At 47.7% G+C, this 24,808-nt stretch overlaps 4 protein-coding genes and 1 long non-coding RNA gene across 21 annotated transcripts in view; 2 read left to right on the forward strand and 3 right to left on the reverse strand.

Annotated features, from left to right (window-relative positions):
- Nucleotides 1-17,152, forward strand: part of RNF212B (ring finger protein 212B) — a 64,549-nt gene extending 47,397 nt beyond the window's left edge. For 5 of the 11 annotated variants that reach the window (XM_070504070.1, XM_070504075.1, XM_070504074.1 and 2 more), the window contains one exon: nucleotides 715-1,344. In XM_070504070.1, coding sequence (XP_070360171.1) covers nucleotides 715-780 — 66 coding nt within the window. In that variant the 3' untranslated portion in view covers nucleotides 781-1,344. Of the gene's footprint in view, nucleotides 1-714; nucleotides 1,484-1,623; nucleotides 1,802-17,002 lie in introns of those variants that run through there. The other 6 variants (XM_070504069.1, XM_070504067.1, XM_070504068.1 and 3 more) reach the window with 3 other exon arrangements.
- On the reverse strand, nucleotides 1,846-10,129 carry HOMEZ (homeobox and leucine zipper encoding). Of its 3 annotated transcripts, XM_070504066.1 has the most exons (3): nucleotides 9,680-10,129; nucleotides 4,471-4,614; nucleotides 1,846-3,784 (listed from the first exon to the last, which is right to left on the reverse strand). In XM_070504066.1, the coding sequence occupies exons 1-3, from the start codon at nucleotides 10,040-10,042 to the stop codon at nucleotides 3,014-3,016; spliced, it is 1,278 nt and encodes a 425-aa protein (XP_070360167.1). In that variant the 5' UTR covers nucleotides 10,043-10,129; the 3' UTR covers nucleotides 1,846-3,013. The 3 variants fall into 3 exon arrangements, with proteins under 3 accessions (XP_070360167.1, XP_044621267.2, XP_014711781.1); XM_044765332.2 differs by lacking the exon at nucleotides 4,471-4,614 and having other exon boundaries at nucleotides 9,680-10,124; XM_014856295.3 differs by having other exon boundaries at nucleotides 1,846-4,614; nucleotides 9,680-9,900.
- PPP1R3E (protein phosphatase 1 regulatory subunit 3E) lies at nucleotides 16,196-20,221 on the reverse strand. 4 transcript variants are annotated; one of them, XR_011501513.1, is made up of 5 exons: nucleotides 19,520-20,217; nucleotides 18,783-19,237; nucleotides 17,434-17,555; nucleotides 16,941-17,083; nucleotides 16,196-16,644 (listed from the first exon to the last, which is right to left on the reverse strand). XR_011501513.1 is itself a non-coding variant. In XM_070504078.1 (3 exons), the coding sequence occupies exons 1-2, from the start codon at nucleotides 19,934-19,936 to the stop codon at nucleotides 18,815-18,817; spliced, it is 840 nt and encodes a 279-aa protein (XP_070360179.1). In that variant the 5' UTR covers nucleotides 19,937-20,221; the 3' UTR covers nucleotides 17,285-17,555; nucleotides 18,783-18,814. The 4 variants fall into 4 exon arrangements, 2 of the variants coding, with proteins under 2 accessions (XP_070360179.1, XP_044621272.1); XR_011501512.1 differs by having other exon boundaries at nucleotides 17,266-17,555; XM_070504078.1 differs by lacking the exons at nucleotides 16,196-16,644; nucleotides 16,941-17,083 and having other exon boundaries at nucleotides 17,285-17,555; nucleotides 19,520-20,221.
- A 1,795-nt stretch (nucleotides 20,222-22,016) lies between these two features.
- Nucleotides 22,017-23,430, reverse strand: LOC139044537 (uncharacterized). The gene is made up of 3 exons (XR_011501516.1): nucleotides 23,312-23,430; nucleotides 23,059-23,145; nucleotides 22,017-22,144 (listed from the first exon to the last, which is right to left on the reverse strand). It is a non-coding gene; the product is annotated as an uncharacterized lncRNA (long non-coding RNA).
- Nucleotides 23,431-23,521: 91 nt separating this feature from the next.
- The window catches only part of LOC106840641 (bcl-2-like protein 2), a 16,086-nt gene continuing 14,799 nt past the window's right edge, over nucleotides 23,522-24,808 (forward strand). The window contains exons 1-3 of one of the 2 annotated variants that reach the window (XM_014856292.3): nucleotides 23,522-23,657; nucleotides 23,956-24,043; nucleotides 24,520-24,808. The exon at nucleotides 24,520-24,808 is cut by the window's right edge and continues 151 nt beyond it. In XM_014856292.3, the coding sequence (XP_014711778.1) occupies nucleotides 24,528-24,808 (281 nt within the window). In that variant the 5' untranslated portion in view covers nucleotides 23,522-23,657; nucleotides 23,956-24,043; nucleotides 24,520-24,527. Of the gene's footprint in view, nucleotides 23,679-23,955; nucleotides 24,044-24,519 lie in introns of both variants that reach the window. The other variant, XM_044765339.2, reaches the window with a different exon arrangement.

The raw sequence follows: 24,808 nt of genomic DNA on the forward strand, positions 1-24,808 counted from the left end.
GATCTTGATTGAAACAAACTATAGAAACCATTTATAAGAAAGTTGAGGAAAATTGAATACCTATTGGACACTTGATACTAAGGAACTGTTAATAGTTTTTTTGTAGGCATGATGCTATTGTAGTTATGTTTTTTTTAAATAGTCTATCTTTTGGAGATACTAAAATACTAATGGATAGGAAGCTAAATAGTTGTCTGGGTGTTGCTTTAGTATAGTCTAGTGGACAGGGGCAGTGAGAGAGTAGAAAGAAAAATTGGCTGAGTTATTTGTTGAAGTTGGGTGATGGGGACATGTGAGTTCATTATAATACTCTGCTTTTTTATTTTTTCAAAATTATCATAATTAAGTTTAAAAAAAGAGTTATTAAAGAAAGTGCCACCTTCCCAGAGGCATCAGAATGCTGTCTCTCTGGTAATCATCTCTGGGCATGGTAGTCATACATTCCAGGTCTTCCAAAGTAGTGTTTCAAATATTCTGCCACCTTATCACCATAAAACACTGAAATGTTCCCGAGTTTCATAAGTAGCAACAAAGCCTTTGTCATGCTAGGCCTATTAAATCTGTTTGGAAACGTTACCATGCAATGGAGAAAACTATGGGGAAGCAACAGCAGTGGTTTACTGTCCCAATAAACTTCACATAATGGCTGGACAGGGCCTTACTTACCCTTTTTGTTGTAAATACCCATATCTGCCTTCCTGTCCTCTGCTGCAGACTCTCTACCAACAGAGGCAGATGGCATTAGCCAGGGGGAGAGAAGCATGGACCACTTCCAGATAGACCGTCTTCAAGGTCTGATCTATACATACTGCTGAACGACAGATTGTAGCATCCAATACCCATTAGGCATGATGGCCTTGGAAAATGTACCCCTGCCTTGTTTCTTGGTTTCACTCTGTACCTTATCTTTCTCGATCTTTACCATATACACCCTGTATTACCTCCTAGGAAAGTAGTCAGGTCTTATATAAGGCTTGTGCTTCAGGAAGATGTTTCTATTTCTCTTGCAAGACATATGTAGCTCCTTCATTTCCTATAACTTGAAACAAAGGTTGTAAAAACAATTCTTGGCATCACTGGGTATGGGGGTAATATACTCATTACCTGTGTTTTATTTCTGGCTTTCATTTTTGGATATGTATTCTCCCATTGCCAATGTTAACAAGCAACAACTCTGTTCCTTGTCCTAATTTATTATACTTTTTCTGTTTGCCTGTTGTTTCCTCTGCCTAGTTACTATTAAATGTGTTGATTTTCCTTTCTGATAACAGTTGCAGACAGACTTTAAGCTCACTAAAGTACATACATAATAAAATAAAGAGGATGCCCTTTCATTGGTATTGGAACTCTGTTGGTATTACAAGCTGTAGAATGGTGGAATGGGCAAAGAACACTACCACTGAGATCAAACACTTACTCTTCTTTGGGTACTAAGAAGTAGAAATGAGGAATTAAATGAGTGGGCCACTGGCAGGCAGGCCTTAATAAAAAAATATTGGAAAAATGTAAAGACAGCCAACATCTGCCAGAAATAAATTAGGTCTTGGGAATGACCCTGAAGCTGAACTAGGATCCCACTAGAAACTGGGATCCCTATTCTGAACTGTGAATTTATTTTTAAAGGCATTGCTGGACACCTCCTCTTCTGAGCAAGAGCCCGTGCTGTAGCAGGTGCAGGAAAGAATCTGCCTAGTGATACTGCTCTACTGCCCTTTAAAGCTTTTGTTCTTTTAATATACCTCAATATATCCTGCTGCTTCAAAAGATAAATAAATAAAGAGTATACTAAATCAGAATGTTAATGGATTTGGCTCCATTAGGCTCTAAACCATAGAAGTGGCAAAGTGGAAGAGAGAGAAACAATTTTATTTTTGGCCTTTTTATTATTCTACCAATTTGGGCCTTCCACTCTTATTTCTAGATGGTTAATCCATTGATATCTTTATATCTGACCCCAACTGATGAAAACCATTCTAAAACATCAATAATTAGTTTAGTTAAAGACCATGGTCCCTTTGTCCCCAAGACAGATCCTATAAAGAAAGGGAAGAGTCTCTTTTTCTGGACAAAAATTGAACCAACACCAAAAAGATGAAAAATCAGTGTCTGTCAAGGTAGGCAGGAGGGAGTGTCAGGTTTGTAAAACCAAACCTGGAACCCACCTGCACTGTCTTCTGAACAGTCGAAATCATTCCCTCTCCTCTATTCTCTCTGTAACCTAATCTACTTTTTTAAAGGACATCTCCCCTAATTCCCACCTTCAATAAATATCCAGTCTAAATTACTCTCCACCAAATCATTAAACTTTTTCACAAGCTCCGTGGGGGAAGATTTACCCTGAGACAAATAGTGAACAGAATGGGGATTTTGGAAAGAGTTAAAAAGGTAAAAGGCAAAGTGACCCCAGTATCAGAAAATATTCTGCTACCTGTGTGACTCAATAATGAAGCAGGTGAAAGATACACAGTCAAGTTGGGATGAGGAAGAGGAAGTATTTGTGATGAGACGGGACATACTGAGATTCTTTGCTGCATTATGCGTGGACTTGTGCTCAGAGAGAAAAGGGGTACAAGGTAGCCTTGTATTCCAGGGAAAATGCTTGGACTGGGGAAGGCACTGGAATCATCAATTGAATCAAAATTCTTTACTCCTCCTTTCCAGTCCTCCTATGGACGTGGGGCCAAAGTCTGGCCTCTCTGTAGTACACTAAGGGAAAAGAACAGCAGATAGGAGGAGAGCAAGAGGCTTTACCCAGCCCATAGTTTGGACCAGATCCTTAGCGCTCTCTTCACTGAGGCTAGAGGCCTGGATTTCCAATCCCCACCTCACTTTGTGCCCTATGGTCATCCTCCCTGGTCCACCCTCACTACATCCCCCTGGCCCCAACCTCAAGAACAGAAAGCTTTTCAGTTCTTTGCCACAAGGTAATTAAAAAAATGTGGTTTCTTTGTTTAAACAGTGACTAAATTGGTTCATCTTTTAGTAACAGACCTCCCCTCCCTCAGCCCCCCACTCAGTCCTGTATGATCACGTCATCATCATCGTCGTCGTCTTCCTCCTCCTCCTCCTCTTCTTCATCCTCATCTTCTGGCAGTTCTTCCTCCTCCTCTTCCTCCTCTTCATCTAGACAAACCACCACCTCAGCTGGCTCAGGTAATCGAGAGTCAAACCAATCCAGTACCTGCTGGGTGCTAAGCCTTGACGCCTGACTCAGTTGAGGGATGTCTCTTTCCCGTAGCTGTTGGTGGGCTGCCCAGTACCTCTCCAAGGGTCGTATATCCGGTGGGGGTGGGGGAGTTGGCAGAGGTGGTGTCTCAGCCCATTCATTCAAGGAGCGAGTTGAAGGCGGTGGTGTGGGAATTGCTGAGTCCTGGAAACTAGGGGCACCAGGGACTGCGTTGTCCCGAAACCATTTTAGTTGCCCATGCTTCAAGGCATAGCGTGTGTCACCAAACCACTGAATGATCTCTGGCCGAGGTAAACCAGTGATCTGTTCTAATTTATAGTAATCCTCCCGCCGTGCCCATTGGCATTGTAAAAAAAACGACTTGAGGATAGCCAGCTGTTCTTTGGTTTTGCGCTTGGTCTTTCGCTGGCGTTGCATATCTGGGGAAGGGTACTCTGCAGGGCCAACCCTACCTGGTACTGAGTTATGCCTTAGCCCCTGAGGCCAGGCTGGCTCCAGATGTGGGGGTAGTGCCTGTTCATTGGGTGACCGTGGTTGTGGGGTACAGCCCAGTGGCTGGAGGGGTTTAGAGGTGGCGGTAGCTCCATTAGCCAGTACCTGGAAAGAGGAAGAAGAGGTAGAGGAAGAAGAAGGAGTCATATTAGATGCTGACTCCTGCTTACAACTACTGGCAAGTAATGAGATTGGTGGGGGCTTATCCCGAGCATGTGGCTGGTGGACGGTTGTGGAGTGGTTCCAGGAAGCAGTACCTAGGCCATGTGACTGGTCAAGACCCCTGCCTGCCTGCTCCCTAGAGAGGCCACTACTTTGAAGATCCTGCCAAAAATTTGATTGGTGGGGGAATGCCCCACTGCCAGGTGCCATCAGGGGCTCCTTTGCTTTCTGGTGACTCAGTGGCTGTGAGGACTCCTCAGGCTCTACCTTTAATCCTTTCATCTGGGTGGGCTCGCTAAGATTCAGGGGCACTATTGCAAGACCAACTTGTTCTGGAGGTGGCACTGGAGAAGGAGGCACCTCCTCTGGGGGCCGCCCTGCATGATGAGTAAAAGAGAGAAGGGATTTGAAATGGAGTTGGTCCCGATGGTAGACCACTCGGGCTCGAGTCTCTTCTATTTCTTCAGATGACCAGCTAATGCCACAGCGGAGGCGCTGGGCCATGAACCAAGTCTTGACTTTCTCCATCTGCAGCCCATAGCGTAGACAGAGAAGGGCAATATCTGCTAGACTGGGATAGGGAAAGTTGCTGAAGGTTTGTAGCAAGTGTTCATTGCCATCCAGCTCACTGGTCTGGGCTGCTTGGGTCCACACAAGCTGGAGTTCCTCGGAGATTGGAGGGAGGCAGATGAGCCCCGCGGGGGAGCTATTAAGACTGCTGGCCTCTTTATTAGGAGGCATGGTGTTTTCTGATTTGTGCCCTTCAGAGATAGCTGTAATAAGAAGAGAAACAGCTCAATCACTGGGGCTCATCTTTGGCCCATTGCTTAATTTCTACCAAACAAAATGTTGGACTCCAAAACAATTAACTTCCTATGTGTACTGTGCTGGATTGCATTTAAAGTGCTTTAACAGTTTCCTATTTTCATAACCTCATGAAGTCATCAGAGCCTCTATAATTCCCATTGTATGTATGAAAAAACCAAAGTCCACAGAAGTTAAATTATCCCAAGTCACATGACTAGTGAGTACTGTCACCAAGACAAAATCTGTCTTTAGAGGGTAAGGAGGAAAACTCATCCTTACATAGCCTTTATCTTTCCAATTCAAACTCACTTCACCCTCTAGGTTCATGGAACAAGAGTTACAAAATGAAGACTCAACCACAAAAACAAGACGAGTGGTAATCTCAGAACTGTTCCAAACTTTTTTAGCTCCTAACAATTTATGATTATCTCTAGAATGTGGTGAAAGGTCGGGAATATACTGGATGAATATCTAGAAGGTAGGACAGCACCGTTCTTCTACCCAGCCCCCAGCCACCTTTTCTTTCCCTTCTTAGTGGTGGAGTGTTGGGGGAGGGGAAAGATAGTACCTTTAAGCCCTAAGCCCAGACCTGATAGTTTTATTTTTTCTTTCAGTAGGAGAGGTCAGATAGCTGGGATCAATGGGGCTTACTCTCCACTGGGTTTAGGTCTGGTGAGAGTAAAGAGAGGGGACTGTTTCCCCCCCAAGTCATGCTTGGAACAATGGTTACCCCTCCCCCTAGCCTTTGTCTCTTCCAACTGCTCAGTCTCTCTCCAGGGAGCCTAGAGCTCCCTCAGACTTTAGCAGCCCCCTCCACACAGGGCGGAAGGCCTGCAGCTCTTATCTCTCAGTCCAGCTGAGACCAGGTGGGCAGGCTCATAATAAATTGTAGCCAGGTCCCACAGGCTACCCAGCAGCACCAGCTCCCAGGGTTATGGGTGCGGAGACTGCAGGGATAGCCCCCACTGTGCTTCATTCCTGAAACACCTGCTCCACTTATTTCCCAGAACAGTTCTGTTGACTGAATTTTAACTTGGCTCTATGTGTGGGCATTAGAGACTCTTTAACACATCTGTCACCCTTTACTCCTAGAGGAATCCCATCTTGAGTTTATAAATATTACTTCTGACAAATTTTTAAGGACAGGACAGGATTCCTATGTAAATGCTACATGATGAATTGAGAAAACTCTCAAGTCCAGAGAGTTACAGATAGAGCAGTGTAATATCGGGGATTTTATATGATGATGAGAAAGATCTGGAAGCATTTTAATGTGTGTCACCATTCCCTTTTAACAAGTAAATTTAACAAACTGAAGGCCATGCAGAGATCCTAAAAGCAACACAGCTTGAAGAGAACCTTAAAGGGTAAATTGAGACAGTATGGCAAAGTGGGTAGAAATGATTCTTGAGTAAGGCCAGCCTGCAGTTTGAATCCCAGTGCTGGACTTACCAGCTATGTGATCCTGGGCAAAAGTTACTGGACTTATATGAGCCTTGGTTTCTTCATGTGTAAAAAATGGAGACAGTGCTAAGTGTATGTAAAGTTATATTTTACCCAACACCTACTATGTGCTAGGGGTCATCTGTAGGAGGTCCTGTTAGACGGGGAGGTGTGGGGTGAGGCAGATTTAATGAACTGCAGCTCCACCATTTCCTACAGTGCTGCTGCCCTTGGGCAAGTTATTTACCCTTTCTAAGCCTTGTTTCCCATTGAAAAACAGGAGGTCAGAACAGCACCTACTTTGCAAGTTTATGACTAAATGAAAAAGTGCACCTGACGTTATGCCTAGAACAAAGTAAAGGCTCAATACATAGAAGCTTTTCTCATTACTTGAGCCTCATGGGGTGATTCTGATATAAGGTAATGCTCCTCCTAGACAACGGGGGAAATGAGGCAAAGACTGAAATCCTCTAAAATCACTGTTTTCAATCTGTTTTTGTAGTCTTAATTCTATGATTTTACATTTTTGGACTTGGATATAATTCCAGAATGGATTTTGCTGCTTTAAAAATGAAAGTCACTGCTTTAGGAGAATTGAATCCATAATTTGGATATAAAGTCTTTCTGACTGCCAGGTGGACTGCAACGTGGTAGCTCTACCTTTCACCCTCCAGGTTCATTTTGGACACAGCTGAGTAGCCTGTGAGGACTTGCTTGCACAGCCATTTAGAAATTGTGGCCCACCAGGAACACCACCAAATCTAAGCTGGAGAATATTTTATGATTGCAATACTTGGCACTTAGTTAACCTTATTTGTGTCCTGTTCTTAAGAACACAATAGCACTTTAGATAAGAAGAAAATGTAGCATAAGGAATACAGCAGTCCAGTGTGAGGATGAAGACTGCCAGACAGGAACATAAGGCAGGCACAGCAAGAAGCCTACAAGGAGGCATTTTTGCTTTCATTCATGTGGTTTATGATTCCTGATTCTCATGGCATCAGCTTGGTATTTCACTGTAACGTGCAGTAATGCAAATATCATATTTGGTGTACTATATACATCCACAGTTTTCCAATTACTCAAAACACAGGTTGTGGAAGACTTTTTGATACAGAATGGTGTATCAAATCAGGCTTAAATCAAAGCACAGCTGTATAGCTGGTATCTCCCTGGAAGAATCTGGCTTTGAAGTAGGAAGACTACAACCAGAGAGTGACTCAGGAGAACTCTAACAAGTAGGATAGACCCTACAGTAATCAAAACCACAGTGAAGACACTACAGTGTCTTGTGTTCTTGTGCCTCCATTTGGTGAGGGTGGAAAAAGGACTTCTATTGGCAGAGGTGGCGGCAGTGGAGATGGGACTATCAATTCTGAGTAATTACGAAACTTGTATCCTTAAATATGCCAGATGTCCTACTGCTACTTAAAGTCACTAATTAAAAATATAGAGCCAGGATAACACCCTTCTTTCCCTTTGAGCTTTCTATACCCCTGGGCAGATGGGAGAAAAGAATGGGCTGCCTTAAACTTATCTGGGTGTTCACACAATCCTAGAAAAAGCGGTGTTCAGAACTTAAGGCTTGAGCCTAGGCTTATGACGAAAGCAGGAGAAAGTTCAAGTGGGACACTAGATATGATCCTGTTAAATTCCCTAAATCTTTATTCAGAGAACTGAAGAACGCCTGAAATGTGTGTTGTTGATACAGTTTTAAGGACCTTAAAGGATGTTTAGTGATTTTCAACGTATGTGCTTCTTAACTTTTTGGATTGTGAACTTCTTTGAGAATGGATAAAAGGACCTTAGAAAGTTATGCCTACCCCCTTCCCCCCACCAAAATAGACATTCACACTTACACATTATATGTATAATCTCAGGGGGTCACTGGCTGCCCAGAAGCCCAGGTTAAGAACTTCTGCTTTATGTCCTCAAAACTTAATAAAGGCAATGGTGGTAATTGCTTAAAGAGGAACAAAAAGCTTAATGTGAATGAATGGAAAGAGAGGATGGAAGACAAGAATCTGAATAACTCTGGAAGGGACTGGGTATTGGTGATGCTAGTTGGCAAGAGTGGAAGGGAGGGGTGTTCAATTAGGCCAGGAGCCTGGCTTAACTGACCCACTGGATTACATGACCAATACCCATAGTGCACTGGACACTAGAGCTGGGGAAGCTACTCCCTAGTATGCCAAAATCATCTGCTTCCTTCAGCTGCCCTGTGTGGTTGGGCCAGTTGTGTGTGATTCCAAACCTGGTTATGCCCGTTGTTTTTCTATATTTATAAATAACTAATTAAACAGCACATAAACCTATGAAAAATCAGTGCATTAAAAACTGTTCCTATGAAAACAAAGTCAAATGCTTTGGAAAGACAATACAAAGGAGTGCACATTATAAAAATTGTTGAGAGTAGGTAAGACAACTGTAAAAGATTTTTTTAAGGGGACTTAATCTGAAAAGTATTCTGCATTCAGATTGCTTTAAAAGTGTTTACATTCTCATTCCACTTTAAAGAAACCAAACCTGGAAATCACAGATGATGAGAGGCAGTGGCTCCTGTCTCAGACTGCACGTTAGAATTACCTGGGAAACACAAACCAGGCACCCTCCTACTCTTTCTGACTTAATTAGTCTGGACTGGGGCCCAGGCTTCAGTAGTTTTAAAAAGTTCTCAGGGTGCAGCCAGATTTGAGATTTGCTTGTGTAATTTATACTAGAAAGACAATTGGGAACTCCAGTCAGCCGACTTACACAAAGAAAACGCCTGGACTACCCCAAAAGATTGGTGAAATGAACGTATTTTTAATGACAATGCTTAAGATATTTATTTGCATCATTTAAAAAATTCCCAACTTCAACTGGCTGTTTTGGTTTTTTCAATTATTGCCATCTACCTGTCCTAATCATACAATATAAAAGGGCTTCAAATGTATGGTGAGGAGGTTCATATGATAAAAGACCTGATCTGGGCCCACATTACCAAACAGGTCTCAGCTTGAGTCTTCTTTCAGTTTAGAAGTCTCAGATTAGGACGCAACACCGGGAACCTCTGGGGACTCGGGTTCTCACTTTCCTGGTTGGTTTTCTGAGTATGGCTGGGGAGGGGGTCAGAAGGGGCAGTTTCTCCTAAACCTTTCATTCCCAAAGGCCACTGCTCCCCAGAAGTAAGGCCAGGTTTCTGTACGTGTGCTGAGGTCGCCGGGAGGTAGTCGTGGAGGGGAGGAGGGGAGGCCTGGGAAGGAAACGTTTTTCCTATCCTCCATTTCACAGGCAGTCTAGAAGGCTCCAAACTGGGTCAGAGAACAAAAAGTTGCTGCACTTGGGGCGATGAGCCCCAGGGAGCAGGCGAATCTCAATCCTCCCCTCGCCAAGGGCGTCCCACCCAGCCTTCCCCTCCTCCCTACACACCCACTCACCCTCCCCCAGTTACAACAGGGAACCGAAAAGTCCAGAGGAGAAAGGAGAGAGAACCGGGCGACTTCGAACCTAGAGTTCTCCTCCCCCCAGCGCGGGGACGGGGCTCCGGAGGTCGGAGATCGTACGGGGGCTGGGAGGGGGAAGTCGAAGGGGCTGGGGATCACTCACCGCGGTCCGGCCCGGGCGGCGGCTCCCAGCCTCGCACCATGGGCCGCGGGGGGAAAGGGGGAGAAAGGGCAGGGGGGCCTCCGGGGTAGGAGTGGGCTTCCCGCCCGGTGCGGCCTGCTCCGAGCCCACCCGCGATGAGGGCCGGGACCGGGACTGCACCCCCCCGCCACCGAGAGCGCGCCGGCTAGCCCAGCCCTGCTCCCGCGAATTGGAGGCGGGGCGGATGGGTGGGGCGGGCTCTGGGGGCGGTGCCACGGTGGCCCGAGTTCCGATTGGTGGGCGCAGGCAGGAGGGTACGGGCGGAACGCACTGGGCCGGCCATTGGCTGCGTGGGTCTCGGCTGAAGTCGACTATTGGCTGCATGGGCCTCAGCCCGGGTGGCTATTGGCTGCGTGGAGATGTCCCCCGGGGCCAGGGTGCCGCGAAGGGTACCTCCCCCAACCCTCGACCTATCCGCGCCGGAGCTTCCCAGTACCCTGGGCCATGTTCCTCCCGGAATTCCCCAAGGACTTCACAGCAGTTTGCTGAACTTCCAGATCGCGTACAACTACTCCCCATGTTTCCTCTTGAAGGAAGACTTTTTGAGCATCCCCTTGCCAGCCTTACACTCGAGCCGCGCCTTCCCAGCCGAGGGCCCAACCGCTGTCAGCAGCGTCACTGTAAACGAAGCGCCTAGAGCAACCAGGAACTTGTTCGAGATGGATCAAATGTCTTGCCACCCGGAAAGACGAGGATGCTAGCAGCCCGGCGCCTTTGGCCCCTTCCCGGGTCCAGCTTGCATCGGACAGGTGTTCTCAAAAACGAAGCGCTGGAGGGATCACCTCCTTGCAAACCACCCCTCTCTGCCCTAATAAAGAAGACCTGGAGCTCTGCCTCATATTTCGGGACCTTGGTTTTCACTGTCAAGGAAGGGATGACAATAAAATATACTTTTCACCAAAGCAGTATTCCACACACACCGAAGTTCTGGGCCAAAAGTTTGCATATTTGGGATTCTCACTCTTCTGACTAAAACTTGGGAACAGTACTTTCTGAAGTGACTCTTCTGTTCTCATGCTGGTCTTTGAAAAAGTCTCTTCTTACTTATTTAGGTCACTTAATAGCTTATATAGTAGTTACAATAATTTATAAAGCAATTTCAGATTTTGCCCTATATTTTGCAGACCTCACCTCTCCCCATATACCCGCCAAAAGCCAGCCGCCATAACTGCTACTTCTGATTCTTCATCGCTCTGCTTTAAGGTCTAGAGCTCTTTCAGGGTTGCCAGACATCAGAAATATTATCTCTACTTCAGCAATGAGCCCTATTTTCTGTTGCTGGCCTTGTGTTTGCCCCTGCCTCCCCCCTCTCCCTTATTACATTCAGTAACAATCTCAACTCCTAAAAGTCAGCCCCACGTCCTTCAAACTAGTATCCAGCAAAAGCATCATAGGCGTAAACAACAGAAAGACATATACTCAGTTTTAAATTCAGAAAGTTTTGATCCCTCAGAGTTTAAGCCAGGGCTGATAGTATATACAGACCTTTTCCTGAATCGTGACTATTACAATGCCCCAATGATTTGTATGTAATGAAGGAAGGGAAAAGTGAAACATTTTAGGCAGCGGCAGCCCTCAGTTTTCAGTGGAGAGGTCATTCTCTCATAATCCAAACAATTCATGAAACTGGATTAACTCGGAAGAACTCATGGTGGTTTGGTTGGGAAGCCAGGCAGGCACTGTCTGTGGGATTTAGCGCCTGCCCCTGGAGGGTTCAGTTAGGCATTCTGGCATCACTGACCATGGCCTTAGAATATGAAAGGTGGAGTAGGGAGCAGAATCAAAGACAAATTTAGGAGAGGGAAAATCCCTCTCCTAAAAGGAAAAAAAGAGAAGAAATTCCTTTGCCCCAGTTCTGGAGTGCAGGCTGAAGCCTCCCTCTGTTACGTGAGTTTTACCCTAAGCTTTAGAAGATGGAGTGGAATGGGGTGGGGGAGCGGAAGACAAGAAGAGATCCAGGCTAAGAATATCAGAGAGGGGAGGATCCCACCTTTAGCAAGACAATAACACTCCCAGCTCTCCCAGAGACTAGTGCTGAATAATGGGGACTCATTATGTTATCTCAACATGGAGATGTTAATCCCCCATCTTTGATGAAAATTCTCTCTCCCTTTGCATGGCTCAGATAGTAGCAGGACTGACCAGAGGCCCATTGACCCTATAGCTAAGCAAGCTGAAGTTTCAGGGTCCTCCCTTGCACAGACCTCTTCCAAAGCACTGGAGGAGCCCCAGCAAGTGTTAATGTAGTCAGTTTTTGTAAAATTTGAAAAAAATATTTGAACTGCAATTGGTTAAGGTTGATGTCTCTTTCCTTTCTGACTTTCCCTCCATCACACTTCCCCTTTTGTCAGGTGGTGGTGGAGAGGCCATGGGCATTTTAGGATTGGCTAAGGAAGCTGAGTTGGGGATACATTAAGTTTGGGTTTAGTACGTATACATCTCTGGTTTGCAGCTTCTATGAATAGTTAAATAGTAGGTATAGTGTTATGGGCTGAACTGAGTTCCCCTAAATTCATGTTAAAGTCGGAACTCCCAATACATCAGAATGTAACTGTATTTGACGATAGGGTCTGTAAAAAGCCAATTAAGTTAAAATGAGGTCTTTAGGGTAAATCCTAATCCAATATGACTGTTGTCCTTATAAGAGGAAATTTGGACACAGACATGAACAGAGGAAAGACCATGTGAAGACATAGGGTGAAGATGGCTGTAAGCCAAGGAGAGAGGACCCTCAGAATGAAATCAACCATGCTGACACCTTATCTCAGACTTCTAGCCTCTAGAACTGTGAGGATTTCTGTTGTTTAAGCCACGCAGTCTGTAGCATTTTGTTAATGCAGCCCTAGCAAACGAATGCATAAAGCTTCCAGGAATGATCCTAATGTCAGCAATTCAGAGCATATGACATTAGTCACTGCAAATTTGAAATGCTCCAAAATCTTACACTACATATACCAAAGAAATGTGATAGTTTTGTCCCCAAGTTTGACAAAAATCCTTAAAAATTATGACATTATCACTTACAAAGTGTGAAGGCAAAACTTTTCTAAATTATCAAGAATTTTTAAAAAATGATCATGTAGAGGACTGAAATACCTTTCTCCACTCTTTATAGAAAACATATATAGTAATCACATGAAAAGGTTATCTAAGGTTATCTAAGAGCATGCAGCTAAAAACAAAATTGTAGGAAAAAATATATAGGTTTGCCAGGTAGATAACTTTTTAAAATTTTTCTTGACTTTGTGGTATTTGTCAGCTTTTTAAAAATTGTAATTTGTTTATATCTTCTCATTCTAAAATATATTCACTTTTTTCCTTAAAGATTGGCACCTGAGGGGCCAGCCTGGTGGCACAGGGGTTAAGTTTGTGTGCTCTGCTTTGGCGGCCCAGGGTTTGCCAGTTGGGATCCCGGGTGTGGACATGGCACCACTTGGCACGCCATGCTGTGGTAGGCGTCCCACGTAACATCTAACAGGCTAACATCTGTTGCCAATCTTTTTTTTTTCCTTCTTCTCCCCAAAGCCCCCCAGTACATCGTTGTATATTCTAGTTGTAGGTCCTTCTGGTTGTGCTATGTGGCATGCTGCCTCAGCATTGCTTGATGAGCGGTGCTAGGTCCACACCCAGGATCTGAACCCATGAAACCCCGGGCCACCGAAGTGGAGCAAGAACTTAATCACTTGGCTACGGGGCTGGTCCCTAAAATCTATTAACTTTTGTACATAACATACATACTTTTCTCAAAAAAGGCTCCAAAAGTTGTATGCTTCAGGTGCCCAAAAACTTTGATCTACCCCGGGACTACCCAAATGGATCTGGTGAATTTCTGCCTCACTTGGGGAAACCCTGCTCCAGTGTTCTGTGCCCTGTGTGCCTTTAGCCAATTCTAATACCAGAGCTGAGGGCTGACCAATCAGAACTGCAAGGATTGAGGATCTGAGATAGCAAAAGCTGCAGTGAAGGAGTTTGTGGAAGAAGGATTTCAGACAAACCTATAGCCAAACTAAGATGTGACAAGTCTGGAAAGACAGTAGGGCCCTAGAGGTACCCTAGGCAATCAGCCATGGCGAGAATCCCCTTACCTCTCCTTGGGTGTCTGCTCCTCATGCTGACTCTACCATTCAGCATATCTCGTTTCACTTACCACCTGTACTAAAGAGTGGGTGCTCTGCAGTGACATCACAATTTGGCCATTATGATGTAATGAGGAGGCATCTGATTTTTCTCGGGCTATCCTAAGAGGGCTTCCCTATTAGGAAGGTTGTCTCATTACTTTGTGGGTAATTGGATTCTTTCATCATTCAGGTGATGTGGAAGTCAATACTACGTTAGAACTTGATGTTTTTCAAGGATGCCTCCTTTTAAATCCATTTCTATCGCTCCATTCTGGATTAGACAGAGGTCCTTGCTTTTCCTCTCCATCTTAATTTTCGTCCTTTGCTTTAGGGTTGCCCTTGATGGGAGAAAGGGCTTTGCTCTTCCCTCCAGTGCTTAAGGAGCAGAATGTAACTTAGATGGCCCCCTTAATGAAGAAGAGCCCTCCACCCAAGGTGAAGCATGGGCTTTTACCCAAGCTGTATCCTTTAACTGCACCAGCAGCTGGTGCTGGGTGCCAGGGAACTAAAGTGCTGGGCCCTGGTAACTTTTCATACTGCTACCCAAAATGGTGGTGGGATCCTGTTGGGGTGTTTTATACAGGGCTGCCCAACTCTTCTGTATCTCCTTCCCACCCAGCTTTTGCGTAGGCAGAGGAGTCCTGCGGACCGAGAATAGGACTTTTAAGAAATGGGGAATGAGAGGGAGGCATCTTGCTTCTGGGTCTCTTGCCACCCTAGCCCAAAACAAACAATATTTCTCAATACCTTATGATATACTTTCTTTTCATATTCCATCTTTATTTCAAATGTAAGGTCTTTTATCCAAAAGGGAGGGCAGGTGCATAAGAAAGCTGAATTGAGGCACAATGCTAATGAGTTTGGGGCCCAGTGAACAGAGCAGTGCTGTGAAGAAGGTGGGGAGGCTCTGGGAGGGCCTGAAGAGAACATTGGTTTTTGGGGAATTCACATAGCAAACTTTCATTTCCTTTCCAGGTTAGCTATTCAGTGGGTGGATCACTCAGTCTTTTTAGCAACTCCACTCTTTAGCAATATCACCAAAAGAAGTGCCAAGGCTGGAGGCATAGAGAAAACTACAAGTGCCTTTATTTTTCTTTATGCCTGGATGGAGAAGAAAATGGAAACTAGTAGCAAAAAAGGAAACATTTCCAATATTATCTCTTGCCATGAAAAATCACGGGTCTGGGTAGAGGGCTGTTTCGTAGCCTGGCAGTGGGATGTCATCAGGAGACCTCAGATTAAGTCCCATTTCAAGCTGCACTAACAAATTCCGTGACCCTGCTGGGGTCACTTCTCATCTCTGGACCTGTGTCCTCATCTGTAGGGGAGCCTCGACCCAATGATCTCTAAAGACAAGGCTTTTCAGATCTCTGATGCTATGACCTGCGAATTCCAAGGATCCAGAGTTCGAGAGAAACACAGGTGTTAGAAGCAAGGCAATGTGGGAGTTAGATTGGAGAGTTGAGGAGTTGGGGCTTATTATGAAGAGAAATAAAGGAACAGGAGGAAGGCTATGAGACAGGTAGGTGTAGGAAGACATCTGAGGTCTGGATGAGAGAAAATGGCAAGTGTTCCTGCTGTGTTGCTTCAAGGAGCCAGGCCCCTGACCATGATAATGGTTTCTCTTATGGCACTTCCCAGTGCACAGCTGACATGTTACCTCCTAAATTGCTCCTGTTCATACAGTCATCAGCCTTTAGAGGAAAGTCCCCACCACAGTGTCTAACATGACACATCTCTAAAGAGTCCACCAAACTCCTAGTGTTCCCCATGTCAGATTAGACTATCAGTTTACCCCCAGTGCCTGGGGGCAGCTCTATACGGGAAGAACCAGAAGATTCATGTGTTGGTTCTATAAAGCTGAGAATGGGGGGTGGGTGAGCCATGGTACTTCTTTCAGAGAAAGAGCTCAGGGAACAATGTAGTATTCTTGGTTCCCTGCCTCCAACCAGTTTGCTTTTGTCCACTCAGTAATACCAGGGTTCCCAAGCACAGACCATCCAGCAATTGTCCTAGTCGGAGACCCTTCTAGCAGAAACTTTAGAGAATTGGCCTGGTGGGGGAGGAGGAAGGGGTGTGGCACACCAACAGGTGTGGAGGGTTGACTAGGGCCAGGAGAGAATCCCAGTGTATGGAAAGGCTGGAGTCCAAATGGGCTCCCAAGGTCCCTAGCAGACAAACAGGGTAGTCCCTTGCTGATCCTGCAGAGCTGAGACACTGGCACGGGCGAGAGCAGCAAGCTCCTGGAAGGAGCAGATGAAGCTTGGGACCCTCAGTGCTTTGCCTTCTGCAAGCCAGTTTAGGAGACTGGGAGGATAGGAAGGCAGGACACAATTAGAAACTATGGTCTTTTCCTAATAAGAGATGATATGGCAAGGTTTTTAATTTTGCTTTTAAAGGAAAAAAATATAACATCCTGGTTCCATACAGAGGCTCTGGAGATTTCCTTGGCTCACAAGCCTAGCTCTGTCATTTACTAGCTTTGTGATTGTGAACAAATTACCGAGCTTTTCTGAGCTGTTTCCTCATCTCTAAAACAGGGATAGTTTTACTTAACTCAAAGTGTTTTGAGAATTATAATGCATGCAAGACACCAGATTTTAGTAGGTAAGTAAATGTAAGCTATTATGATTGTTAATACAATGTAATAGTAAAGCACACACATTAAGCCAGAGATTATTACACACTGAGCCTTGACCCAGCCTCCCGCTCCATTATCCTCCCTGGGGCTCTTCACTGATGACTAAAAAGTGCACTGCTTGGTGGCTTCCAGTACAGTTTCTCTCTTCACTCTGCTGGAACTGTGACCTGAAGGTGATCCACAAGATGCATGAAATTCTGTTTTCTTCATCAGATAAAGATGGTGTTTAAATGGCCATCTGTTTGAGAAATCACTTGGGGTTCCTCTCTTTCAGCCATCTTTCTTCAAAGGATTAAGGCTTTGGACAGGAGGGGCATGGTAACAAGCCCCATGCTCTATTCTGATGCATGTATGGGCACACGTGCATGCACTCTCTCTCACTTAGTGATAAGGAAGAGGGGGATCCAGGAATTTTCTTAGAGAAATCATTAACAGATAGACATGGGTATGGGGGGCTAGTTACCTGGGAGCTCCTGTTCATCTGCAGCATCAGGAACTGCTTCTTTTCCCTCTTCTCCCTTCTAGAAGACTGTCAAGAAGGAGCCTGAGAGAGGAAGGTGGACCAACCATGGTCTTGGCAAAAAGGAAGTAGGTTCTCCACCCCTTCTGGAGGGAGAAGGAATAGCAGAGATCAACAAGGAAGAAGAGGGAGGCAAATGGAAACAGAGAAAATGAAGGTAAATACCCTATATGCTAAAAGAAAAATGAAAGTGATGAAAAGAGAGAGGGACAAAGAAAGAGAAAAACAAAGAGCTTAGGAATAGGGTAAGAGGAAAGGAAAAACAAACCAGCAGGTTAGCCAGGAGGAGAGACTTAAGGCATGACTGTGAATGAGTACACGAGTCTAGCTTTCCTATTTCACTTGCTCAGGGTATGGAGCAGACTGCCATCTTCTAGTGCCATTTAATTTCAAGTTGCTTTGATTCTTGATTTGAAATGTTTTTCATTTCTTATACCCATAATCCTTTGTCCTCAAGAGAGCCCCCAACACTGCTTCATCTTTGGGGCTCCCAAGCATCTTTTTCTCTCAGAGAGATGTTCCTCCCCAAAGCTGTCTCAGAGGACCCAGGCCGGAAGTCTGTGGGGCAAGAGCAAAAAGCAAGGGGCAGAGGATGAGCTGTGGTTTGAAAGCGGCCCTGGAATACCCTGAGGCTGCAGGCTGATTATGGGATGCTTCCTAGGCTCTGGAACATGTGTCAAAAACTGGAGGAGTAACCTCAGCCCCAGCCAGATGCTGTGTTCTGAACTGTAGCATTCCAACTGTAGGTTGAAGAGTGTGGCTTCAATCTACACTCTGCCCTTCACAGATCATAAAATGTCAAAGCAAGAAGGGGCTTTAAGAGATCACCTAATCCAAATCCAGTTTTCCAAGGAGGAAACTGGGGCCCGACAGGTGAAGTAACTTGCCCAAAATTATACAGCTAGTCGTCAGTGACTTCCTTTTCTTCTGAGGCAGAAAGAATCAGAATAGTGATTCTTGTGATTCACTGTCCCTTTTCAAATACAGTCCATAAAGTGCTCAGAGGTCATTAGAAGGCACCCCAGAAAGGTAAGGCTGGCATTTTTCTGGAAGCCCCTGAGTGTACCAACCCCCTCAGGCTACAAGGACCGGCCTGGAGTTGTTTTGTCTTCATTTTAATCTCCAGAGCTGCCTGGAGGCTGGAGGAAGGAGCTCTCACTGCTACCTGCCATCACTCCCCAGCCAGTCTGTGGAGACTGAAGCCAGGGACCATCGGGTGACGAGGGAATCCTGTCATAATGCCAGGGACTGGGAGCAATGGTCAAGTTCCTGGGGTTTAAGCAAGGCAATTACGGCTGAGTTAAAGCTGGGATGGGCAGGGCTGGGGGACCTGAGGTGGCAAAGGCGGGTGCGGAGAGGGAATGAGCCAGCAATTTAAATGACTTCACGGGGGTGAGCTCCTACCTCACACAAAATGCCTCCTCAATCCCAACGAGGTACCTTAACCTTCTACTGCTTAGGCCTGACGAACCCACTCACCTTCTCCCAGTGCGCACTCCCGGAAGAGGACGTCACCATCATCCCTATTCTGCTTTTTTCTAATCTCCCAATGCCCTTTCCGGTCTCCTTCCTCCCTAAGTCCCGGGTTCCTTCCACTCACATCCAACTAGTGATTCCCACCCCAGTCTCCCCGACCTTCGCTGATTCCGCCCACGCCCCCAGCCCTAGGATTTCTCCCATCCTCCTCGCCCTCCCCCGCTTGACTCTCTTGGACAGCTCCCCGCCAATCCCGGTTTCTCCCATTCCTCCCCGCCACGTCTTCAGGCTTCCCCAGCCCCCAGGTGCCTTTGGTTTTTCGGCCGTCGGCCGCTGGCGTCTCAGATAAAGTGGATCCAGCCCTGGGGCTCCGGGGCTCCGCCACTGCCCGGGTGCTCGGGCCCACGGAGAGCATAGTCACGGCCGCCGTTGTTGTCCCAGAACTCGCGGCCGGTGACACGGTAGCGCAAGGCGAAAAGCAGGGCGCCCCCAATCGGCGGCGCGGGCAGGCGGAAGGCGAAGCGGTCGGCCCGCGGCGGAGGCGGGGCCGGGCCGGCGTAGGCGGCGGGCGCCTCGCGTTGGCTCCGCCAGCCGTCGGCGCTCCAGCGCACGCTCACGCGCTTCTCGTAGGCCAGGTCCAGCACGCGCGCGCTCCCGGCCACGCCCAGCGGGCCCGCCTCGGCGCGTTCCAGGCAGATGCGCTGCGCCTGCAAGCGGGCGGCGAAGCCGGGCTCGCTGGCCGGCTCCAGGGCGGTGCGCGCCTCCTGCGGGGAGAGGGGGAGGGGAAAGAAGCCCGGGTGGAGAGAGGGAAGAGACAGAGGGCGGGGTCAGGACGACGCAAGGGACCAATCCGAGGTCGACCCCGGCGTCCCGCCGTCAGAGTGCCGCCCGGCTGGGGGCGTGGCCTAGAGTCACTCGCCAATGGGGACCCCCAAAAGCCCAGGATAGGAGACAGAGATGGGTGTTCCTTGATAAGTCCACTCCCACCCCGCTGCCGCGGCCGGGCAGGGGAGGTCCCGGGGAAGGGGCGTGGCCCTGCCGCTCACCTGGAGGCCTCGGGCGCGGGTCTGGCACGGCGCGAAGTGGCGGAGGGCGTCTCTCTGTAGCTGGACCTGCACGTGGCGGGGCACCCGTGGCAGCTCTCCGGGGCGGAAGCGGCGCACGGCGGTCAGCTCCAGCCCAAGCGCGTCGGCGAAACGCACTCTCTTGCGGGTGTCTGGACTGCGACTGCGGGGCGCCCGGGCCCCGCCGCCTCCGGCGGGCGCAGAACGGGCCCGGCGGCCTCGACTCGGAGCGTGAGCACGGGATCGGGCCCCGAGGCGCGTCCCGCCCTGGCCTGGCTCCTCCTCCGGCTCCTCCTCTAGGCTGGGCCGCTGGCTGCGGTAGTAGGCGCGCTCCGTTAGCGCGGCGATGAAGCTCAGGTTGCGGGGGATGTCGGTTCGGGGGGGCCGCTCTCGAGACATGGCATCCCCCGACCTGGCGGGGTCCGTCTCGCGCCCGCCCGGCGTCCACACGGAAGCCGCCGGGCCCGCTTCAGCCGCCCCACGCCATTCCGTAATCTTGCTGTCACCTCCAGGATCCTCCACCTCCTGTAGCTGTCTCTGCGACTACCTTCCCCTCCCACTGGCCATCAGCTCCCAGGGTCTTAGACCATCACCTCCTGTCTCCTGCGAGCTGTCTGCTCTGAGCGTGCGCTCAGCGGCGCTCACCCTCCGGTCCCGCGGTCTTCGCGGCCTCGGCCCCCGCCCACAGCCCTCTGACAGGTGGTTCCCCATCTGTCTTCGCTGCGTCTGCACCAGGGGGCGGGGACTCCACTCTTTCGGTCTTGAGTGAGACCACTCGGCCTTTTTTTTTTAAGCGCCTCAACTTCTGCGGCACGGAAAGAGTTAACGCAGGGAGGAAAGAGTAACCTTCGTTTTCTTACAGGGGAAGGTTCAAAATGCCCAGTTTGTGACTTTTTCTTCAGGGCTTACAGTTTTTTTTTCTAAACCCCAGGCTCCAGGTTTGGGAGAGGGGTGGCGGTGGGTGCAAAGAAGGGAAGGTCATAAAAGACAGAAGCTGAGCTGTGGCGCTCAAAAGGGTGGGTGGCCCATTGGCGAGAGTTCTGAATTGAGAGTTGTGGGAAAACATGGCTTCTGGTCTCACCTCTGCTATTCAACTGTGTAACCTTGAGCAAGGCACAACTTGTCTGGACCTCAGTTTTCTCATCTGTAAGAAAGTGGATTAGAGTTCTGATCTCTAACCTGACCGTAAGCCCTTTGAGAGCAGAGGCTGTGTATGATTCGTGGTCAGTTTCAGCACGTAGTAGGCCTTCAAATTGAATGAATGAGCTCACAACTTTCTTGGAGCTTGGACTGTGGGGTTCTAGTTTCAGTGGGAGCTTCCAAGAAGGGCACAGAGCTGGATTTTTTTCTCTCTGTTTTTTCTACATTAGTGAAAAAAACGTGATGCTTTGTTTAGTTTTCTTCTAGCTTCTCTTCTGATCTTATGTAGCTCTTACAATGTGCTAGGTATGGTAGTAAGAGTTTTACAGATATTAACTCATACAATACAGCCATCATAAGAGTAGGAGTAGTATTATGCCTATTTTACAGATGAGAAAATCGAGGGAGACAGTGTCTAGGACTCTTTCCTAGGGTCGCATAGATAATAACTGGAGAGCTGGGATTAGAACCTCAGCAGTCCAGCTCCAGAGTCCACTCTCTTATCCACTGGTTATATAAGATTAAAACATTTCATAGTGATAATTAACATCTTCCGAGTATTGAAATGGGGAATCTTACAGTAGAAATGGAATCTAAATGTAAAACAGCAGGAGAGTTTAACTGTAAAATCACCAGTGACTAGGCTGGAAATAAACAATGAGACAGGTACCATCTTACTACTGCACAATTCATTCCTGTTTGCATTTTAACTCCGGTATTAACCATAACAATGCTATTTAGCCAGGACTCATTTTTAAAGTGATATTGAGTTTTACTTTCTTATTTTATACATACAGGTATAATCCATGGACATATTATTTTCATTTCTTAGGGTGTAAAATAATGTTACATGAATTTATGCTACAGTCTAGCAGTTTAAAACTGTCTTCCTCGCTCTGGTAAAATGTCATAGATGGACTAGATAAGCTCAAAGTCAACCTGAGGTTTTGGTAAAAGCTCTGTTTTCTTTTCTACAGTTTGAGCTGCCATTCCTTGATTCTGTGGTGTTTGTCTGAGAAGATTCTTGAGGTACACAGCTTTGGACCCAGTATAACTTGTGTTGGTCCAGCAGCTCTGTTCTCCTGGTCCTGGTCGCTCAGGCTAACATTGAACCTTTACTCCAAATTTGCTTAAGTCTTTGTTCCTTAAACAGCCACTGCTGCTATCTTCAGATATCTGACAGGGCCTGCTCGATAACTGGCCAAAGGCTTTGAGTGATTCAGTCAACATTTACAGAGGGTCCATTAGGCCATAAGGACATAAAAGTGAATGAAATTCAGTTATGCTCTCACAGAGCTTATAAATAAATGGGTGGGCAGACAAAAATGTATTTGGATTCTGAGGCTTAAGATTATGTTTATTTCAAGTAAATGTCTTAGGAGAAATCAGGATTGCAAATGAAGGACTGGACTAGATTATTCTCTAAAGAAGGAGGCAACCTTGCTGGTGGCAGCTGGAATGATCAGCCTAAGAGCAAAGAAGAAATGAGGATAGTTGAAAGGATACAGTCATAAAAGAGTGGAACACCTTCAGAATAGAGGGAGAACTGAGTTTGGACTTGTAAATGATGTGGTAACAACATTGATTACCTGAAGCAGGAGAGGTGACCTTGTAGCAATACAGTTAAGACAAACTTTCAAGTCAGACAGAATTATATTGAGTCGCAGCTTCTGAGTATCTGGCTTTGGGCAAATTAGCCTCTCCAAGCCTCACTTTCCTCATCCATTGAATGAGGATAAAACAGCATAAGGAGTGATATGAGGACAAAATATCATGCATGTAAAGAAAGCAGTTAGCACCTAAGAAGTCTTCAGAATGTGTTCATTGTTACTGTTATTCTTACAGAAAAGACCTTGCTTCTCCAGTGACAGTAGGGCAGATGGGAATACCAAGGCTTGGACTGGAGGTAGATGCAAAGAGAACCAGCAGGAAAGAAGAATTGGGTTGCTTCTTTCTGGTCTTTGGTTGGAGATGCCTCCAAATGGAGTGGAAGGAAGTGCCAGCTGCAAAAGCCGGTGGGGCCCAGTCAGAATGCCTGAGAGCGCCCCCGTGTGGATCAGCTGTGGTCAGGCTGCTCGACTCCCTGTGAACTGCCCTGTATAAGAATATTGCCACGTATACATACTAGACATATGTACATGTGCATATATATATATGTAATCTGAAAGGATAAACATCGACCTTGACATTGGCAGCCTCCAGCAAGGGAAGTGCAATTGTGGGAGGGGTGGAGGGAGATTGAGATCTTGCATTTTTTCCCCTATACCTCTATATTGTTTGACCTTTTCATAGGGAGAATGAATTCATCTGTTGGGTAAAAAAGAATTAAAAAGAAAACCAATCTGATTACAAAAAAGGGGAAGAAGATGAAGAAAAGTTACCTGCAGAAACCAGTTATGATCCAAGTCCTGGCTCCCAGACACCTAGCTCAAGCCCCAGCCCACAAAGAGACCTCTGGGTTAAAGGTCCTGGAGAAAAGAGGAAGTGAAATGTTTGATGTCCCTGTCATGTCTGCCAGTCCCATAGGGCGAGGCACCTGGCAGGCAGTTCTCACTGGAATGGGAACTGCTCCTCTTTTCCAGGCACCCGCTCCAGGGCTGGAAGAGTTCAACAAGTGCGAGGAACATTAGAGACCTTCTGGAAATGCTGAATTTGCTCCAAGGTTTCCTGAAGTCTAGCTGGCTTCTCCAGACAGCCTCCAGGCTCAGGAGCCCCAGCTGCCCTCTGTGCCCTCTCCGCCCAGCTCTTCTTGGCCTGTAGTGTCCCTCTCTCTTCCTGAGTTACGGCCCTTCCCAAGCCTGCGTCCCAGCCCCGCCCCTCTCTCTGGACGCATCTCTGGGCCCCATCATCACCCGGCGCCGGGCCCTCCTTCCCGCCCCCCCTTTCTCCTCCCTCCTTCCTTCCCTCCCTTCCTCCCTCTCTCCCTCCCTCCCAGCTCCTGCACCAGGAAACGGCCTGGATCCCGGCAGCGGCCTGACCCGTGAGATCCCTAACCTGGCAGGCAGGCGGGGTTGGAGACAGGCTGAGGGTGGGGGTGAGGGCGGAGCTGGGCCTTTGGGTTGCACTGGGGGCAGCCAGGAGTAGAGATGGTGTCGGCAGGAAGCCCTTGGCCCTGGGTTTCCCGGGAGGACAGTCATTAAACATGGATTCGGCCACACAGCTGGTAGAGCGTTGGGGGCAGGGACCGGTCCCGGGAGCTGCAACCTCAGCCTTTCTCAGTCCAGACCCTGATCCCTGGCCTTCCGTGCCTAGCTCTGCTCTCCCCCTCCCCTTCCCAGGGCTCCACGCTGGCCAGGAGGATGAAAGGCCCCAGCTGGGGGCTCCTTGCCACCAGCGCTGGGTCCTAAGAGCTGCCATCCAGGCTGGGTGAGTATCTCCTTCTTGCTCTGTGCTGGGCAACCCTTTGCTTCTCCCACCTTTCCCTTCAGCCCCTGTCTCTTCCCTTATCTTGTGCCTCTGCCAGCATCTTCACATCTTGCCTCTGGGGAGGTCCTAAGCCCCTTCCTCTAGCCAATAAGGTGTGTACTGTGGAGAGGGGGTTAATAGGGGTGTCATAGAGCTGGTGTTGTCTTATTATGGAGAGAATCTAAAGTATTTTTAAAAATAAAATTTACTTGTTTTACATTTAATTGGGCATATTGCGAATTTAAGGGCCAACCCATCATGTCCTGGTCCCTCACCATGACTTAGTTCTCTTGTTCTTATCCCTCCCTGCCCAGTGGTCTCTGAGCATTTTCTGCCACCTCCCTCCCTCCCTGCCTCACTGAGATGGCCAAGCCTGAAGTGCCCTTTCTGGGTCTGTGACCGTATATTCATGCGTCTTTCATCCTTGACTCTTACAGCCGCCCGGATGGCGACCCCAGCCTCAGCCCCAGACACACGGGCTCTAGTGGCAGACTTTGTAGGCTATAAGCTGAGGCAGAAGGGTTATGTTTGTGGAGCTGGCCCCGGGGAGGGCCCAGCCGCTGACCCACTGCACCAAGCCATGCGGGCAGCTGGAGATGAGTTTGAGACCCGCTTCCGGCGCACCTTCTCTGATCTGGCGGCTCAGCTGCATGTGACCCCGGGCTCAGCCCAGCAACGCTTCACCCAGGTCTCTGACGAACTCTTCCAAGGGGGCCCCAACTGGGG

The sequence above is a fragment of the Equus asinus genome, chromosome 2 (assembly GCF_041296235.1).
Source record: "Equus asinus isolate D_3611 breed Donkey chromosome 2, EquAss-T2T_v2, whole genome shotgun sequence".
Lineage (NCBI taxonomy): Eukaryota > Metazoa > Chordata > Mammalia > Perissodactyla > Equidae > Equus > Equus asinus.